General features: G+C 34.5%; 1 protein-coding gene and 1 pseudogene across 2 annotated transcripts in view; both read right to left on the reverse strand.

Moving 5' to 3' along the window:
* Positions 1 to 188: 188 nt before the first annotated feature.
* On the reverse strand, positions 189 to 12,790 carry LOC310888306 (adhesion G-protein coupled receptor V1-like; the record flags this gene model as incomplete). The annotated part of the gene is made up of 6 exons (XM_083814900.1): positions 189 to 5,082; positions 5,881 to 6,151; positions 7,356 to 7,921; positions 10,810 to 10,923; positions 12,338 to 12,442; positions 12,785 to 12,790. 6 exons carry the CDS (start codon positions 12,788 to 12,790, stop codon positions 4,702 to 4,704), a joined length of 1,443 nt encoding a protein of 480 aa, XP_083671026.1. The 3' UTR covers positions 189 to 4,701.
* A 256-nt stretch (positions 12,791 to 13,046) lies between these two features.
* The window catches only part of LOC310888308 (adhesion G-protein coupled receptor V1-like), a 78,220-nt pseudogene continuing 71,751 nt past the window's right edge, over positions 13,047 to 19,515 (reverse strand). The window contains exons 43-48 of the transcript in view: positions 18,785 to 19,047; positions 17,022 to 17,197; positions 16,056 to 16,180; positions 15,047 to 15,213; positions 14,818 to 14,961; positions 13,047 to 13,569 (exon numbers count right to left, since the gene is read on the reverse strand). The product of the transcript in view is annotated as an adhesion G-protein coupled receptor V1-like (transcript). The remainder of the gene's footprint in view (positions 13,570 to 14,817; positions 14,962 to 15,046; positions 15,214 to 16,055; positions 16,181 to 17,021; positions 17,198 to 18,784; positions 19,048 to 19,515) is intronic.

Below are 19,515 nucleotides of genomic sequence, written 5' to 3' on the forward strand. Positions count from 1 at the left end.
TATGTAACTGAGCTGTGGGAAGCAGGACAGACGATATAGCCAAGACACTCTTGTTAGTAACTCAAAGAGGGAAAAGACTCCTGATTATAAACTAATTTAAGTTTTCTGAACAGTGTTCACATGCAGATAATAGTATCACCTGAGGGCCCTTACAGCCTGTTATCCTAAAATCCTCCACTAGATGAGAAGGGAGACCAGAACACTGTGCTTCAGAAACCCCACTGCATTCTCATTAGCAGAAGACTGCAATAATAGTCACACTGGGATATTCTGGGGGCTATGAGCTGACAGAAGTATCTAATTATCAAGGAATATTGAACATGCAGATCAAACAAATAAACTGCAAGTCTAATTCTACAGTGACACCCAAGTTATAAATGTTTTTTCTGACAGAAAAAGTTCTGCATTGCTTTTTAGTTCTCACTTTAGTTTTTCCCATTATCTTACTAAATATTATTTTTCCGAAAAAAAAAAAGTGTTAAAACCAAGAGCTATAAAAAAGATCAAAACTGAAAGAACTTTCTAAATAGCATACAGAATTTTCATGAAAATATAAACAGTTAAGTCATTAGATAATAAATGCAAAATGGTTTCTTACATTGATCTCCAGTCAAAGAACCCATACACAGTCTGAAACAAGGGCCCACTATTTCTTCAGACACATATCAACACAATGCAAGCAATACCATGTAATTAACACTGTGCTAATCTGTTATGCATAAATTGAGTATTGCAGCTGATACATATGAATAGAGAATAGGGTACAATACCTGTCCAAAGTTAATAACACAGTTTCGTTCATTTCAGGTACATCATCAGCTTTAATGGTGATGTTAATTGTGGTATCACTTTGTCCAGATAAGAAAACCACGGAGCCGTTAAAAGGACTTATATCATCCTGTGTTACCGCCTTTTGATTGGGACCAGAGGGTTTCAAACTCCAGAACACAGTTGCTTGACCATCAGTCCCATCTCGATGCAATGCAATGGAAACCTGTGAAACACATTAATTTGTTGTGACTTGCAAAAGTAGATGCAAAACCGATTACTCCCTTGCAAATTACTATTTGAATAAATAATAATAAAAACAAAAGTTTGGCCAGTTCTAATTTGAGAATGGGAAATGATCTATCTTATTCAGGATTTGTCTCAGTCCTACTTTACATGACTATGCTCGCAATTGGTGAGAGAGACTAACTGCAGTATCTTTTGCTCTGTGTGAGCATCAAGGGCTAACTGGTTTTAGATACTTACACAGAAAGCAAAGACCAATCTCAGTTCTCTGGAAATCAGTAACAGATTATTTCAGAGCATTTTTTTTTTTTTTTAAAGAAGAGAATATTTAGGATAAGACAGAACTTACAGGAAGGCTTTTCCTCACATTAATTGTCAAATGCTACACTGAATACAGCAAACTCCACCTTCTCCAAATAAGTTTTCCATAGCAAAAGACAATATAAAAAGGCTTACTTACCAGCGTAGCAGGGGAATCTTCTGGTTCAGAAAGAATAATCGGTAGATTGCTAATAAAGCCTATTTCTCCATTTGCAATATCTGGAGTAATCCTCAAAGAAATATTTCGAATTTCGCCTAATCTAGGACTCACAGATGGGACTAGAGGAATTCTATTCACCAGTTCAACTCCTTCCAGCTGTAGGAAAAAGTAAAAGAAAAGTGAGAAATAAGAAGCCTCAGCACCAAGTCAGAACAGTTCTGACATTTCAGAGTAATTTTCATATAAAGGAAGTATACATCTCCAGAGCAAATTCTTCCTACTGATAGCACTGCTGTTATAAAAATTTGTAAGTAGACATGTCAAAGAAATTAAGTGGATATTGTTGAGCTGTCAGCAGAATGGTACACCTCCCAGACAAATCATGTTAGTGTATGTAATTAAACACAGATCAAGCCAGAGAGAGAGACTCTGTTCCAGATCAGCTGACACATTACTAGAGCTATTAACAACAGTCATTGATGAGCAGCATAGGCAATTGTCTAACATCATTTTTTGTGTCTTGCATTGATAAAAATCTAGGGAAATCACTGAAGTCATAATAATTTACAGCCCTTGATCAAACAGCCAAATAATAATCCACTTTTCTTTCCTCTCCACAAAATTTTAAGGAATTCTCTATCTAAGAACTACCAGAGCCACATTAAGAATTTAAATTCAGTACAGTATTTCAAAACTGTATTTTACTTGTCACTGCATTTCTGATAGATTATAGATACTAAGAGGAAATAGATTTTTTTTCATCCTTTTCTTTAAAAGGGAAGCATCACTCGCTAAGCCCAGCACCAGTAGTGACACACCAAGGAAAGCAGAACTTGCCTGTTTAATTATTTCCTTTAAATATTATTTATTCCATGTGATTCTGTCTACATGCATCATTACAATAAATGTTTCCATAACAGATTTGCATATATTTCTGTGAACATTTCACTGGGGCATAAACTCCCACTGACATTTTTTCTTGGAGTTATCAGGTGTTATCATAGAGTAAAGCTTTATTTTTTGGGGATAAAATAGTGGCCTTTCTTAAATTCATATAGTAATCATGGTTCACCATTTCAAAAGATGATTTTTAAAGTCTTACAGTTCTTGAAACCAAACTCTATAAATATGTGGGCTGTATCATATTTTGTTCCACAACTGCTTGAGTAACACCCAGAAATATGCATGAACATTTATCTGATGATAGATGGAAATGTTTTACAAATACTGTATTTAGTAACTGATTCTCAACCATTCCAACTTGTTATCAAAAGTCTGAAGAACAGATGATGGCACTGTTTGTTTCTCCTCTTTTCTGAGCTTTCTCCTAGCATAGGCCCCGATTCTGCAATTAACAGGATGAAAGTGCACCATTGTGCGGTTATTAGCTCAGTAAACTTTCTGAAATACTACACAGCCAAAACAATTTGCTCTATTTAAAGTGTATGCTGTATTTGGATCCTGTATGGTACCTTTGGAATAAAGTAATAATCAATAAAGAACAGAGATTTTACTCTTTCTGCAATGTTTCCTTTAGTACCTTTTAAAGGAAACCAGTACAAAGAGAAAAAAATATATAGTTATTTGAACAATAACAATTAGTTTATGAGCTTAATTTTCAGAGTTAATCTTCCTAGCTATACCAAAAACCGCATCTCTGATTACAGCACGTTATTTAATTGAAGGTGTCACTAAGGAATATATCTCACATTAACATTATCTCCTGTACCTTTATTCATCCTACAGTTTCATTTGCTTCTCTGCTGATTCCTGAGTCAATTCTTTATTTTGCCTAAGTACAACTCATTCTAAACATGTTCACTGAGATTATCATTTATTCACGATGCAGAAGGATTGTCACAGTGATAAATAGTGGTGTTTTCCTTCTCTATGAGTTTCTAAATTAATTATTTGAGCTGGAAAGCTCCTCTGATTTAATTTCTTCAAACAAAGATTTTATTTATAGTTCATGGAGAAAGTACAGAAAAAAAAAAAACAGATTGGAATCTACAGTTTGAAAATCCAGGCAAAGTGCTTGGAATGACTGAACATTCTGAAATATTTATCAGATGTGTGTCTTGACTACAGTCAAAGGACAAAAAAAAAAAAAAAAAAAAAAAACATTGAATACATGGAATTAGACATTTAAGAATTTTGTGGATCTCTCAAACCTCTTGCAATCATAAAACATACTAACGTGTTCTAGTATTTCAGAAGGCAATTCCTAATCTAACTGTGAATGCCATAAATAAATAAATAAATAAAATTGCATATTAGATAAACAATATAATTCTGGCAAAACTTTTTGTTCTCATTATTCCTCCTGTAAGAGAATGTAGGGAGAAGGATGTGGAGGGAGGAAATCTTTCAAAGGTCTTAGAAGTGATTACAACGTCTTTGGTAGACTATAAGGAAAATATAAAACCTGGCAAATTTGAAATTCATGGATATAACATCAACACCTTCAACGATGATAAAAGTTATCTTTTACAAATTGAGATAGAAAAAAAAAAGGAAAGAAAAAAGTGAAGAAAACTATACAGGGAAAAAAAAAAGTAAGTTCTCCTAACAAATTTATATATAAATGCAATATAATATACATATAATATATAATGTATATTTGACCCTTTTTAATTTAGAATAGTTCAGCTGGAAGAGCAAAGATCACAGTATCACAGAATTGTAGGGGTTGGAAGGGACCTGGTCAGGCTGGAGAGTTGGGCAGGAAGAAACCAGATGAGGTTTAACAAGAGCAAGTGTAGAGTCCTGCATTTGGGAAGGAACAACCGCAAGTATCAGTACAGGCTGGGGGATGACCTGCTGGAGAAGGACCTGTATCAAGCCCAAGATACATTTACTTGCATGTCATTTCTGAAATTTTTCCTGCTTCAGTAATTTAATTTTAAGAACCTTATTTTTTTCACGTTCCAAGTCAGAGGCCAAGCAGAAACATGCTTCAAGGGGCAAGCAACAGACAACGCTGATCTCATTTTGATAAATTCCATGATTAGTACCTGAATCCTCTTTAGTTTTAAAATTTGTTTAATTACTAATGATTAGGGATAGAAAACTTTATAGCATAGTTATGAAAGATGTCTTTTTAAATAAGAAAATCTTTGCTTCAGAGCTAAGCACTTTTTTTTTTTTACAGGAATGGTCATTTAAATTACAGTCAAGGGGAAGGATCAATTATTGAATCATATTCCTCATATTAAATAAGCTAAAAAACAAAAACAAAAACAAAACAGCTGAGATACCTGTATGAGGAAATGAGCACCATTTTGAAGAAATGCATCTTTTCTTATTGGTATACTCAAAGTATGATGTGTTTTTCCTTCTGGAAACAGGAGGATGCTGTTTCTAGACATATTTAGAATGCCATCTTTTGCTCTCTCAGGATCCAGAGCTCCAGCTGGAATATACAGTGCAGTATAAACTAACTGCACATTTCCAACTGTTCCTTTCTCCCTTACAAAACTCAAGGATAAAAAGCGTCCTGTTGGATTACTTTCAATCTTCTGATTCTCCAAAGGATAAAACTTTATTACGCCATAAACATCATCGCTGTCCTGAATGTAAAACAAAAGCTGCAAAACAGAAAACAGCATCACTTACTCAATGCTACAATTAATATACACCACAGTTTTCACGTTTTCATGAAAGTATGTCCTGACTGTCATCATACATTTTTATCGTTAGTGAATTGGCACTCAAGAAAGAAATCAGATTGACAGCCCCAAAGTGTTGCTTGTGCACAAGCAGCACACCACTGATAGCAGCAACTTTCCTGCTATGCCTCATCTATGTCAGAATGAGCTTTGAATAACTGATTTTTGGTTCAGCAGCCAAAGTGAATAATTTGAATATATTTCAGACTGTGAAAAAATCATTTAATTCACCAAATTCATTCCAATCATATGTTCAAAAAGCAAAGTAGGGACCTGAGTCACAGAATTGTCAGTAATGCTAATTACCCCTTATTTAAAAGTTCAGAGGTTAGTCTTAATCACTAAGCCATCCTCTTGAAGCTGTTACTCTGTGTAAAACATTCCAGTACCTACAGCAAATAAGCAAGTGAAAATAAATGCTCAACCTTCTCTTAGCAAGCAACCAATCAAGATAGCAGTTATGCAATGATATTTATGATGGGAATATTCTAAGCTAAATGCTACTGCATTAAATAGGTCTGGCCTTATAAAATATGTTAAGCCAAAGACTTTGGATGTGGCTCTTTATACTGAGAATACATCAGCTTGCTTCACTTAAACTCAAGCACAACTACTTCAATTTAGCCAATCCACCAAAACTGGTGGATCCTAATCCTAATCCTACTCCCTAATTATTATCTATCACCTCCTCAAAACAAGTTCTGAAATCAAACTTACCTCAGATGGTTCGCTGACTTCTGCGCCTCCCTGTATTGTATGAGCTAAGAGCTTCAGAAGATAGGGCTCTGCTTCTTCTGGTATGTTATCATCAATAATGGTCAGTGAAAGTGTGACCAGCATCTGTCCTTGATCAAAATGTATCTCCCCGGTCTCTGGAACAAGGTCTGCAGTCACAGGTGACAGATCACTGCTATTTCGAGTTATGACCCAGGTCACAGAAACATTTCCATGTGTTCCACCATTTCTTACGATCGTGATCCCTTCAAACCTGTGGTTTTGAATGAAAATAAAAATCTGTAACATGCAATTATAATTAATATCGGTTTACTTAGCTATCTGTTCCCTGGAAGATTTATACTGACTTCAGTGGAATCGATATTAACTGCTGCTACTGACATTTGAGTCAGGACTTAAAATTTGTGAAATCATACCACAGAAGTAGACTTTTCTCAGGTTGCTTATTCATGAGATAATATACATAAAGACATGAGTAATATATCTAAAGACATTAGTTAAAATTTATTTTGTTTACAGTAAGAAAGATACTGAGAAGAGGAAAGTTGGCATGTTTATATTTTTTCTCAGGAAAGATGTTAAATTTCAGAAAACTTTTTCTCAACTAAATTTCTACACTGTTTTATGGACTATATCAAAATACAATTGTCAGGCATGAGTGTTTAAATAATGATTTTATTTAAAATAAAGTGACTCAACTATTTGCCTATGCACTGAAATATAATTTATCAATATTTGTGATTATGGAAATGTCACGTTTCCTGTATCTGTGTATAAGAAAGAAAAAAAAAAAAGTGAATATTGAAGTGCTGGGCTCTACATACTAGAAATTGTTCATAAAATCATAGGTTGATACATTACCTCTTTCTCTGGGGATGAACCACCATCACTAGCTAGCAGTGGACATTTTTACTAAAACTGGCAATATTGTATAGATATTAGTTCTGCTTGTAAAGATTTGTGTGGAGATTTGTTTTTAATTTATCTGTAAAATTACATGTATTTAACTTTTTTGGAAGTCTATGGGTATTCAGTACTTCACAGAAGACACTCACCACCATTTTTTAACCAGAGACTGACTTTAAATACAGTATAGACAAAGATTTACTGGGAAAGGAAGCCTGAAATATATTTTCCACTTGTATGAATGGGTGTGTGGCCGCATCACAACTTCACTGATCCATCTTTTAGATTAAGGGTTTTTCAGTATTTTGATAATGTCATTAAATATTTACAGTTCTCATATATAGTTCATAAATATTAAAATACTTCTGCATAATTAGACATTTTCTCCCTTGAAAATTCTATATCGTTTATAATAATTACACAGTAGGTGATTTCTATATTAATTTTTCACTACTGATTTTATAATTACTGTCAGTGAAATCCTAAGGATGCTTTACAGTGCCAAACAAATCCCTTAACATGACGAGATACTGTTTGAAGATCTGTAGTACCTTGAAATTTGGTCTTCATCAATGATAACAGTTTGAGTAAACAGGATACTGTTGATTGAAAGCACTCCATAGGGTTTATCATTTGGTTGGATGGTGACGTGAACAACAGATGGATTAACCAAAACAGCATCTCCCTGTAACGTGTCCTTAAGGAGCATAATTTGGAAGGTCTCAGCAATTTCTGGTATGGCATCATCAAGGATCTTGAATTTCATATATACTTCATGAACTAGAGGTGTGAAGACAATAGTTGTATTTGGCTGAAGATCTAGGAAGTCTAAATTGAGCTGCGCGTGTGCTGTTGAATTCCCAGTTATGATGGTGTAACTGACGGAGACTTCACATTCATCAGGTCCAATTAATTTTCCACTGTCATCCTTACCACGAATCACTTGAATTGTGAGCATTTCGACTTCCTCAGGCACCATGTAAGTGCTCTGAGCAAATCGCACAGGGCTGTCATTTTTCTTAATATTAATCTGAACAGAATTCCTTGTGGTGTTGATTTCAGCCCCTCCCTCCACACTCCTGAGATGAACAACAAACAATTCATCATTTTCAGGTATCTGGAAAAATAATAGTAGCAACAGGGTGTAAGTCCCATTTCAAATATATGCAGAACACTTACTTAGAAATATGTTATGTATATTTAGCAATAAAGGGAAATAATACAAACATTACAACCCTTTTCACATTAAAATAAACAGGCAAAAAGAAACTCGCTTGCAACTTTGAAAATCCCTTCTCAAAATTGAATGTTTCCATTTTCTAAGACATACTTCTATGCTATGGAAATATGAAAAAGTGGGAAAAGACAAAAAAAAAAAAAGGGCAAACAAAAACTAGGCAAGAATCAGATGAAGCTCTATCTTTCCAACTAGAGAGTGTGAGGAGATCCTAACTCAACTTGTGGAAGTTGCTCTGCTTGGACACAAGTGTTCCTGACAGTTATTTAGTCTGACATCTTTATTTGCTGATGTTAACACCATTTTACATCTATGCATGCCTGAAAGAACAGAGGAACAACATATGAACACAACCTACCTTGGCCCTTTTGTTCCTATTCAACGGGAAAAAGAACAGTTCCTACTTTCAGACAGACTCACATTCCCAGCACAGCTTCAGTCACAGCTCTGAGAAGGTGCTTGCTGATGCTTATCTATTAATTAGACTTTGGCATTTCTACATGTGGTTTGTTTAGAACTGCACTTTAGTTTTAGCTCTTTAGTCTCTAATAACTGATGCAGCAGACAAAAAAGAAGGGTTTATAAGCCTTGAATTGCAGAATTTAATATTTTTTACTTTATATTATTACATTTTATTCCCCAGTCTTGATAGGCTAAGTCTGTTTAACTGGAAAATATCATTATTTTATTAATACAGAGAGATTAGAAGGAAATATTTAAATATTACATAAGATCCTCACATCTCATTCTTGTTGTGGACTCTCAGAAAAAACAGTATTATTTGCTTCTGAGATAAATTCCACAACAAAATTGCTTATGTGTTACTAATGGCATTGCTTTGTTATAGGGCTGATGAATCCTTTCCATGTAGTTCTGTTTACTGAGCAAAAAAAGTTCAGAATTCCTTGTGGTCCAATATTTCTTCTCTTTTTACACATTTGTTAATTGGCCACCCTTAGATCCTGTTTCAGGGCACAAAGGGTATGCACGCCGCTGTCTTTGTAGCTGAGGCCAATTTTGTCCCTTGTTTGACTTGTGGCACTTAAACTTGCATAATATTATTGACTGATGCAGGTTGTTTGTTTTTTTTTCCAGCGTGAGATTTGCAAGCTCTCTGTCACCTCTCTCCTACACTACTATTTCCTATTTTATCTTATTAAAATTGATGTTAACTTACGCTTGTTTTAGTTCACTAGTTCATATACTGTCTTGCAGTACAAAAATACGCATTTGACAGTCAGAACGTACATGCCATTTTAGTTGCAGATAAAATCTTAGTATCCTACATAAATAAGGCATTGTGGAGCTTTCAATTACATCATGATTGACCAATAAATACATGAGTCAAACTTCGAATATAATAGTATAAATGATTTCCAGTGCTGCCTTGCCTCTTTAATTTTCTCTTAAAGTTGCAATTATACTTAAAAAGGAAACCTGCACAGGAAAAGTACTATAAATGCAGAGCTGTGGAAATCAGAACTGCAGTCCCCTACCTTCTGTAAGGCTGCACAATTCAGAAAAATACTTGTTTCATTGGTTTCCCTAACTCAGATCCTAAAAGCTCAAATTAAGTTCTGACAGTAGTGTTACTGGATTCTTGTGAACTCTATCATCATCATCATCAATAAAGGTTTTTGTGCAAAATTCATCTTTCACATACACTTGTGAAAGACTTTCAAAGAGTGGAAAGACGTTGACTAGACACACCAAATACAGATCAAACTTTTAGAAACAGAAGTTTGAGAGCATTTCTCAGAATAAAAATAAATAAAATCACATCCTCCCAAGAGAAAAGACCCTAATAATTTATTTCTGTGTGTAAGTCACTGAAATATTACATTGAATTGGAAAGAGATGTTTCTACACTTCAGCACCCCAGGTTGGCACAGCCTCTTAACACTAGAGTATCAGTAGAAATGTGGAAGGACATTTTTTATAACTAAGAGTAAAAAGGAAACAAGCTGCTTTACAGTTCTGTGCTCACTTCTGAGACACACACCTTTCACCATTATTGTTTTCTTATGAATTTCTTACTAAGTTGTTTTGCATCATATATACTTATTTTGATGTCTCAGTTTTCCCTCTTAAGCTTATTATAAAGGAAAAGAAAAACACAAAAGAAAAGTGCAGGTAAGAAAAAAGGAAAATCACAAGTTGCAAATTAGAAGAATGTTTTGTTTACTCTGAGATAAAAAGAAAGCCTCACAACCTATGAGTTATGTTGTGTTTTTTTTTTGTTTTGGTTTGGTTTTTTTGTGTGTGTGTTGTTTTTTTTTTTCAATTGGCCAATCTGAAAACAGAAAAATGTTAATTATCACCTAGTATTCATGCTTTCCACAAGACTGCATGTTTGTTTCAGGAATCTCATCTATTTTTAGGATTTTTTCAAATATGTTTCTACCCTGAAACATATTTGAAAAAAAAAAACCACAAACAAACAACGACAAAAAATATTTTTGAATCTGCCTTTTCCCTGTGAATCTTCAATGTGTAATATTCTTTCTTTAGTGACAAAGATAACATGTCTGCTCAGCCAGGATATGCACATAAACTAAAACTATTCACTGATGAGAATTAAAGAGGGAGCTTGGAAAGAGTAAAAATAATAGACCAGAGAGCCAAAATTTAACATCACTTCATCAAATAGAACTGCTTTTAACCTTATTTAAGCCAAGCCTTTTTGTAACTTATTACTCTAAGTCTTTCCAGAACTTCAGTTAACCTTCTACGTATCAAAGCCTAAGATGAAGTCAGCTTGTTCCTACCTGATCATCAAGCACTGTTAAATTATAAATCAGCTTTGATCTCCCAGGTGTGAATGTAATATTTCCCTTAGCTGGACTTAGGTCTTCTTCAGCTGGGTTTGGACCATCTTTTATCTGCAAAGAATTGATTTGTCTGATGAGAAGTCTATAAAGCAGGAATACAAATCCAGTGCAAGTACAATAACCAATATGCAGTGTGACTTGCATAACAAATGACTATCTGTTCAGCCATCTCCAACTTACAACTTACATGAACATTCAGTTGTGAAAATCTGCTCTTTTCTGGCAGACAGTGTAAGTCAGAACAACCACTCTGAAGAAATCCCGTATTTCCAGAATAAGAGGAAGAAAACTACTTCCATATAGGCCTATGGGGACTCTTTAGTATATTCTGATGCATAACTGACTCTTTCATATTACAGAAAGGATATTCATGCAAATTCAGTTTGAATCAATAGTATTTCATAATAAATTCCAAGACAAAGTAATAGTACTTACTGGTTTTGTGTCCCTTCTATCTTAACTTGTGATATTAAAGATACTAAATTTAACAGTCAAACTCAAAATACTACAAAGCCTCTTAAAGGTCATATGGGATTTTTTGGTTTTAGAACATTTTGTAAATTATTTTTCAACATACATATATAATGATGTGAGACAGACCTAAGTAATTGTCCAGAGAGTAAGATTTACTGTACCTTAAAACAAACATATTTGCAAAAAATTGCACAGAGAATCATATTCAGTACTTTAACTATTCATGCTATATTTAGTATTAATAAAATCCAGTGCAAAGCTTTTCTGGTTTTGACAGGTCTAGACTAAAGCTTTGAGGTCTAGATTAAAGCCTTACCCTATAGGACCAGGCAACTAGTACAGAAATATCTATATGAAAGATTTTATATATAATTTTAAAGTAAATAATAGAGTCTGAGCTAGATAAGAAAAAGAAAGCAATGAAGTCAGTAATTGTATCACATTCAAATCACATATGTAAATAACAGGATAAGTATTCAACATGATTAATTATTTCAAAAGCTTCATTTGCAGGGGATTCAAGATAGAGATCAAGATACAGATGATTATAGATACAGAAATTCACCAAATCCTGAGCACTCACAGTTCAAAGTTGGGATAATCATTAAAGACTCACTTGAATATTTGTATGTAAAATAAATATTTTTTAAAAAAATTAAAAAAACTTAGATAAGACACTTCTTACATACTTAATATGCATTATTTTCTAGTAATACATACTGATGTTGCCTCACGTACCTTTCTAAATGACAGAATATACTCGGTTTTCTCTAGTACCTCTTAACATTAAACAGTCAATTAAACAGTCAGATAATTACAGTATTTTCTATATGACGGTTAATATGAATCCCTTTTATGAAACAGATCTACCTAATGTAGATGTAGGTATTTTGTCCTTCTTCCCCTTTTGCAAACACTTCAATAAATTATGATTACAGCCTCTCAGTTTAATCCAACAGACTACTGTATGAAGTCTTTTGGATAAACTCACCTCAAAAGTTATGACGACCGTCCCATAGGTTCCCCTCTCTCTAATTAGAGTGAGCGGCACAAATTCATTTCTGCCCCTGGGCTCATTCACTGTGATTAAGGCAGACTAATGAGGAAGAAAAGGAACAGACAATCAGACACAGATCAAATATCACAGCAGAATGAAGAAACTGTTACCATAGAAATATCAAACTCCCACAGACAAGTTAATCCAATCCGCAAACCAGTCCACTGATGGCATACATTTCCTAGCAACCAATTAGTTCAGCTAATGAAAACCTTAAAAGATTTCAGATAAAAATGTATCACGTAATGCAATTTGTGTGTTTTTGTTGTTGTTGTTGTTTGTTTGTTTCTGTAAATGAACATAGTCAACATACACAAAGCACTGACATATCATCACTGGTATTTTTAGGAGCTCCTACACCCATTAAAAATAGGTTTTCACCATCATGAAGTCGTTTATTAGATAGCTAGCTATAAATGTACTCAGGACAATCATTTAGGTCACTGGTCACTTTTTTAGGCTATTGTAGGTAACAGATTTTGAAGATATCCACAAATCCCAGAAGCAGCTTGGCTTAGTACTGTGGCTCTAACATTTTCTTATGTTCTTATGTTTTTTCAGAGAAGTCCTATACAAAATTATATTGTCAGAATGCTGTCAATAAGGCATAGCTACTCGTTCTACTAATACAACCTCTGTATTATTGCAAATATCATCTGCTGGAGTAACAACAGCATCTTATCCCAGAGGGTGTTATAAAATGCATATATTATGACAATGTTCCCTCAGTAATTGGTAATTAACCCTACTGCAAGAAGCTGTGCCTGCTCTTCAGAGGAACAGGTTTATATTCAGAAGCTACTTCTTTGTTTACATGCTACATTTCAAAACTGAAATAACAGTAGCAATAAAAACAAACCAGATGTAAATTGTACACTCAGGTAGAGAGTATTTATACATCCAAACAAGTCTGGAATTTTAACTGTTATAAATTTCCAATAGAAACAAAAATAATATGTCAGAAATACATGCTTATAGATTTACTTCCTTTCATTATCCTTTCAGAAATAAGCAAACTACCCACATTAAAGCCAGAGAAGACTGAAGAATATTCAAACCTGGATGGAACTGGAACTGTTTGTGTGACTCACAATAATCAAATAGTCTTCTTCCTCCACTGCAAAATGTTTCACACGTCTGGTATCCAGAACAGAAAGAGTCTGTATCTGCAAGGGAAATATGAGGGTGACTATGTTTATCTACATATGTATATAAACAAATACATTTTATATTACATTGTATATAGTGAGAAAAAGTACGCATAGAATGTTAAGAATTCCAAAATTATGTATAAAACTATACATGAAATAGCTTTTAAAACTTTATATTTTATATATATATATATATATATATATATAAGCAACTAATTTACAGAATTAACATAACTTATCATACATTTTCCAGAAAATGTTCTATGACTTGATTGCTTGAGAATTTCTTCCCCCACTTCCAAGCAGAGCTACAGGCTGGGAGATGAGTGGTTGGAAAGCTGCCTGGCCGAGAGGGACCTGGGAGTATTGGTTGATAGTCGGCTGAATATGAGCCAGCAGTGTGCCCAGGTGGCCAAGAAGGCCAACAGCATCCTGGCCTGTATAAGAAGCAGCGTGGCCAGCAGGGCTAGGGAAGTGATTGTGCCCCTGTACTCGGCTCTGGTGAGGCCACACCTCGAGTACTGTGTTCAGCTTTGGGCCCCTTGCTACAGGAAGGACATGGACGTGCTCGAGCGAGTCCAGAGAAAGGCAACGAAGCTGGTGAGGGGTCTGGAGAACAAGTCTTATGAGGAGCGGCTGAGGGAGCTGGGGTTGTTCAGCCTGGAGAAGAGGAGGCTCAGGGGCGACCTTATCGCACTCTACAGGTACCTTAAAGGAGGCTGTAGAGAGGTGGGGGTTGGTCTGTTCTCCCACGTGCCTGGTGACAGGACAAGGGGGAATGGGCTAAAGTTGCGCCAGGGGAGGTTTAGGTTGGATGTTAGGAAAAACTTCTTTACCGAAAGGGTTGTTAGGCATTGGAATGGGCTGCCCAGGGAAGTGGTTGAGTCACCATCCCTGGAGGTCTTTAAGAGACGTTTAGATGTTCAGCTTAGTGATATGGTTTAGTGAAGGACTTGTTAATGTTAGGTCAGAGGTTGGACTAGGTGATTTTGGAGGTCTCTTCCTACCTAGACAATTCTGTGATTCTGTGATTCCCAGGTAATCCTCCCTGCACCCTCAAATGTAAATATATAAAAAATACAAACAATGTAAACAACTAACTATGACAAACTTACATCACTGAAGTTATGTAGTATTTTAGGACACAAAACTAACTCTTGTCACACAGAGTGCTTTTTTCTAAAACATGGCCAGACTGGAGGACCTCCCTTGGTCCTTGCCAACCCATACTATTTTAAGATTTTAAAATTAAAATCGATTTACCCACAACAATCTGTGTCCAGCCATGAATGCATACACACTGTTGTTAGAAGCTCCCTGTGTGGCTCCTCCATGAGTAACCACAAGGTAGGAAGAGGCTCCAATTTGGAAAGACACACAACTTGTAGGATTCCACATACTGAAATTCTGCAAGAAGAATAAAAAAAAAGTAAGATTGTGACTTAAATTCCTTATTAACTAGCATGTCTGGTGTTCAAAAACAAACATTTACCTCAACAGGAACAAATACTCCTTTCCACTGGTAGACAGTAGAAAACAAAGCTGGAGGCATACGCAACAGAACACCGTACAGGATTTCTCTTGAGGTAAAGAAACACCAACCAGATGCTGATTCTTCCACAAAACTTTGCAAGACAGATAGGACACTGATACCACCCCCTGCAATATAGTAAATAAAATAAAATAAAATAAAATAAAATAAAATAAAATAAAATAAAATAAAAACACTATTTACTATTATATTACTCTTGAGATCTTTTCTAACCCCATTCCCATTATTTACCTCCCAAAGCCAGACCTAGTATGAGAAATGATGAAGTTGTGTCTTAGTATTTGTTATAAGTGTATATAAATACATAGAAATGTTACAATGCTAAGGATATAATGAGAGTTAAGCAGTAAATGTATTTTTCATTCATTACAACTGCACATGGAAGACATATAGGCAATTTGAGTCTGACTCATAATTGATCTTGGAATTTAGCTAACAAGAGAATTAGCTAGATAGCAAGTAGTAAAGAAAAGACAAATTACAAAATGTTCATGTTTTGTTCCCCATTTACAACATGTTCATGTTTTTATTCCAAGACGGTCCCTAAGCACCGTCTTGTCAGAACTAAACTCCAGGAGCTAGACTCTTGCATGTCACATGTCATTTATACTGTGTTAGAAAGATCCTGAGTTACAAGTAGTACGGAACAAATTTTATTACACACACACAAATAAATAAATAAATAAATGGCTAGTGACAATAATGTTCATATTAGCAGCAAAGACAGAAATAGAGATTACTGAAACTGGCAGAAGTGGCTGATGACAAGGTGATTCTTAAGCAGCTAAAGTATTTTATCTACTAAATCTTACATAGGAAAATATTAACTGAATTGTGTCTGGAATACTTGAATTTACATTCCCAAGCTACATCTCCTGTATGCTTGGCTACTCTCTTACTATCTCCACTTCTACAAAAGCAGTGGACATTCTCTGTAAAGTGAACGTACTGATGCCAAATGCAGTATCTGATGATGTCTCCCACTCAACGCTCACAGAAACGTTAAGCCCATTACTCCGTGAAACTTTCAAATAAGCTGTAGTGTTGGCTTCTTCAATTATGATGAAATTTGTCCTAAATGTGAGAATCATAAAAATAAGGAAAAAATTATTTTATAGTATATTCATTGCTGTAATAAAAATAAGATTTTTACTGTACAATTCCAGATGCAGAATATACAACAGAAATAAAAAGAAAATATTAATAACAGGTTTCAGTATCTGATGGACTGGTAGCTACATTAATTAGGGTTTCCCAATGATCCTTACTACAATCATGCAAAATCATAGGCAATTCAACAAAATCTTTAAACAGACTGAAATTTAAGTATATTAAATTCACGTAATAAATGTTTAGATAATATTATTATTAAATATTAATATAAATTATTAACTCTAAACATCAATGTATTAATAAAATAGCATACATACATTTTTTATTTAAATAGTAAATTTATTTAATCTGTATGGTTTCAGCTGAATGGTTTTTAAAAATGGCAGTCCATATGTGTCACTTGCTTCTGAAAAACAGCCTTCAGTGAAAGTATATTTTTTACAGGTTTAAAAATGAAAGTAAATTATAAAACGTATGACTTCCTGGACACTGATATGAGGTTTGGAACTTTTAACATGGAATACTATCAGTGGAATATGTAGGCACTAGTGAAGTATTAGTTTATAAAGAAAAATAATAATAAATAAATTGAAATTTTGGATTATGAATAGTCCTTTTTATGCATTTTTCTACTCTTTTGTTTAGCAGTAATAGTATTTCACAATACCTTTCAAAGTTACAGATTTACAAATTGGGTTGCTGAATTTCTTTAATGCGATCCATCAAAAACAAAATTGTAGAGAAATATTATCTCTTTGGAGTATGAGCAACTATCTCCTTTTTACTGATCAGTGTAAAGTACCTATTTCCAACTGTATAGATGCTGAAAAGCCCTAGTGGAGCCTGGTTTTGTAATATTGTAATCATAGTTTCCACTCTCGTGCCTAGTCTGGCTCCTCCAGTTGGATTGAACAGGGTGACAATGAAGTGCTCATCCATTTCTGGTTCTTCATCTAGTACCGCAGAAATATGCAGCGTCTGATAACAAAACAAGCATACAATGTTATTGAGACATGATAACAGATGATGACACAGCTCTATCAGAATGTGCTACCTTTTTTTTAAATTTATTTCACTATAAGGCTTTGGATAGCATAGCAGGAGAAGAGCAGCTCATGAAGCTGGAGAGGACAGAATTGAGGCAAGCTCAGACTGAGTTCAGACTGAGGTTCTAAAGCCATCCATCTAGTGGCCTCCATTGGTGCAACACTAAGATGAGCATATTCACTTTTCGTTGTTGTTGTTCTCTTTTCTTTCTTTTCTCATCCTATGATCCTCTGAAGTTTTTGATCCTAATTTCATACTTTTGTTCTCTATTTATTCCATACATTTTTGGGTAGTTTATACTCACAACACAGCTATAAGTGTAATCAGTTAAGTTGGTTTTAATTTATTTTAGTTGGCAGCTAAGCTATCTTCAGGGAAACAGGGTAATCTCACTACTGGTGCTGTCAAGAAAGAAAAGGAAAAGGAAAAAAAAAAAGCAAGAATAGTGAGAGATTTGAAATACTCTTTCCTCTCGATGCTTCTTTCCCTCTCCTACACCACTGTGGATGAAGATCAGGTCTTCTAAAGGCAATCTCAAACTAGCAAAGAGCAATCTAGAGAAAGCTAAGTGCTTCACTTTCATTTGGGGCTCACTGTCATCCTTCACACTACTCAAACAAGCAAAAAATTTCATAGGTACGCATAGCCTTGCTGTACAAAATAAAAAGTTAGTGATGATGCATTTGGAAATAATACAAAATTTACAATGTTTTATATTTCTGTTCATTTCCACAATAAACCATATTTACCAACTATATTAAGAAGGCTCCAACTTCTTATAGATCTGCTGCATTGTGATTCCAAATGCATCTAAAGGCCAGAAATTGAAAACCAGTGTTTCCAAGAAAAGTTTGTCTCAGTTTCTATCCTATTGCCTGTAATATGCTAACACTAGCTTCACCAGCTTTACTGGCAAAAATAAATAAATCGAATTGTGATTAAACCTTAGAAGAGTCAGGATTCACAAACTTAAGCTAGTTCATTTTGTAGCTGACATTCTTGTGAGGACAGTATAGAGGCAGTGAGCTTAATACTTAAGTTATTTTCCAATCCTAAGACAGACAACTGTTCTACTTTTTGTATTTGTTGCAGCACATTCTGTTTAGTTCAGACTAACTAAAATGTTAAATTACAGAATGGGATTTTTACTTTGATCTTAACTATTAGGCTTGCAAATTATCACTTTAATTTAAAGTAAGTTTGCATTTCAGCTATAGATTGACTACATAAAAAGAACTGTTCCAAAGCACACATGAACGTTATCTATAGTGTACTGTTTTCAATTTACCTCAACCCTTACAAACTAAGAAACACCTAAAGATGAGCCCATTTAATTTTCACACACTTCCACATCAGATAATAACAGGAAATCAGTCACAGCTCATGACTCAATTCACTTTATGAATGAAAGAAGTAGAAAAAATAAACAGAAGATAAAGCACAGACATTTCTGAAATCTTTCCAATATTTCCAAAAAAAAAGCTTCCTAGACTTCTCTGGTAATAACTAGCATATTACCTTGAACCTGACTCCCTCTTCGAGCACAATATATCCTTGAGAAGGGGTCAAATCCATTGTTGCCTCTGAAGAATTAATCTCACTTACAAGATACTGAACAGTCACAGCGCCAAATATTCCCTGAGGTGGTTCTCTGATAATATTCAATACTGCAACACTTTCCATCAAATGGATAGATGTTTGCTCTCTCAGAAAGAAGTGATTGCTGTTATTGAATGACAAAACTCCATGGCCATCATCATTGGCAAGTATAGTAATTGTAGCTTTTGAAAAAGAAATAATGAAAATATTCTTTGGTTAACATAGTAAAATATAAATATACATATATAGTAACATAATACATAACATAAACACAAATACATTCTTCCTTTAGTGTGTATATAATGCTTATGTGTCCATGACATTACCTGAAGAGAATGGGAAGGCATTTCACTTTAACTAGGAAGATCTCTAGACAGGAAGAATATAGTCTCTCCTAGAAAAGGATTATGAACTCTCTAAAAAGACCTCAGTTCAGTGAGGTAGTACACATTGAAAAACTCATCTTCGTGCTTTCTGATTCATTGCTTTACATATAAACTTTTTAATTGCACAGATTTCACAGGGATGTTTCAGAACCTTCCAAAGGAGTATAAAGATTCACCATAGCAGGACAATGGTGCTTTCTGAAATATGATTATTCAGAAAAGTGGAATTAAAATGTGTGCCACAGAATTCTAAAGAAATGGAAC

This window comes from Anser anser (genome assembly GCF_964211835.1).
Source record: "Anser anser genome assembly, chromosome: 33".
Taxonomy (NCBI): Eukaryota; Metazoa; Chordata; class Aves; order Anseriformes; family Anatidae; genus Anser; species Anser anser.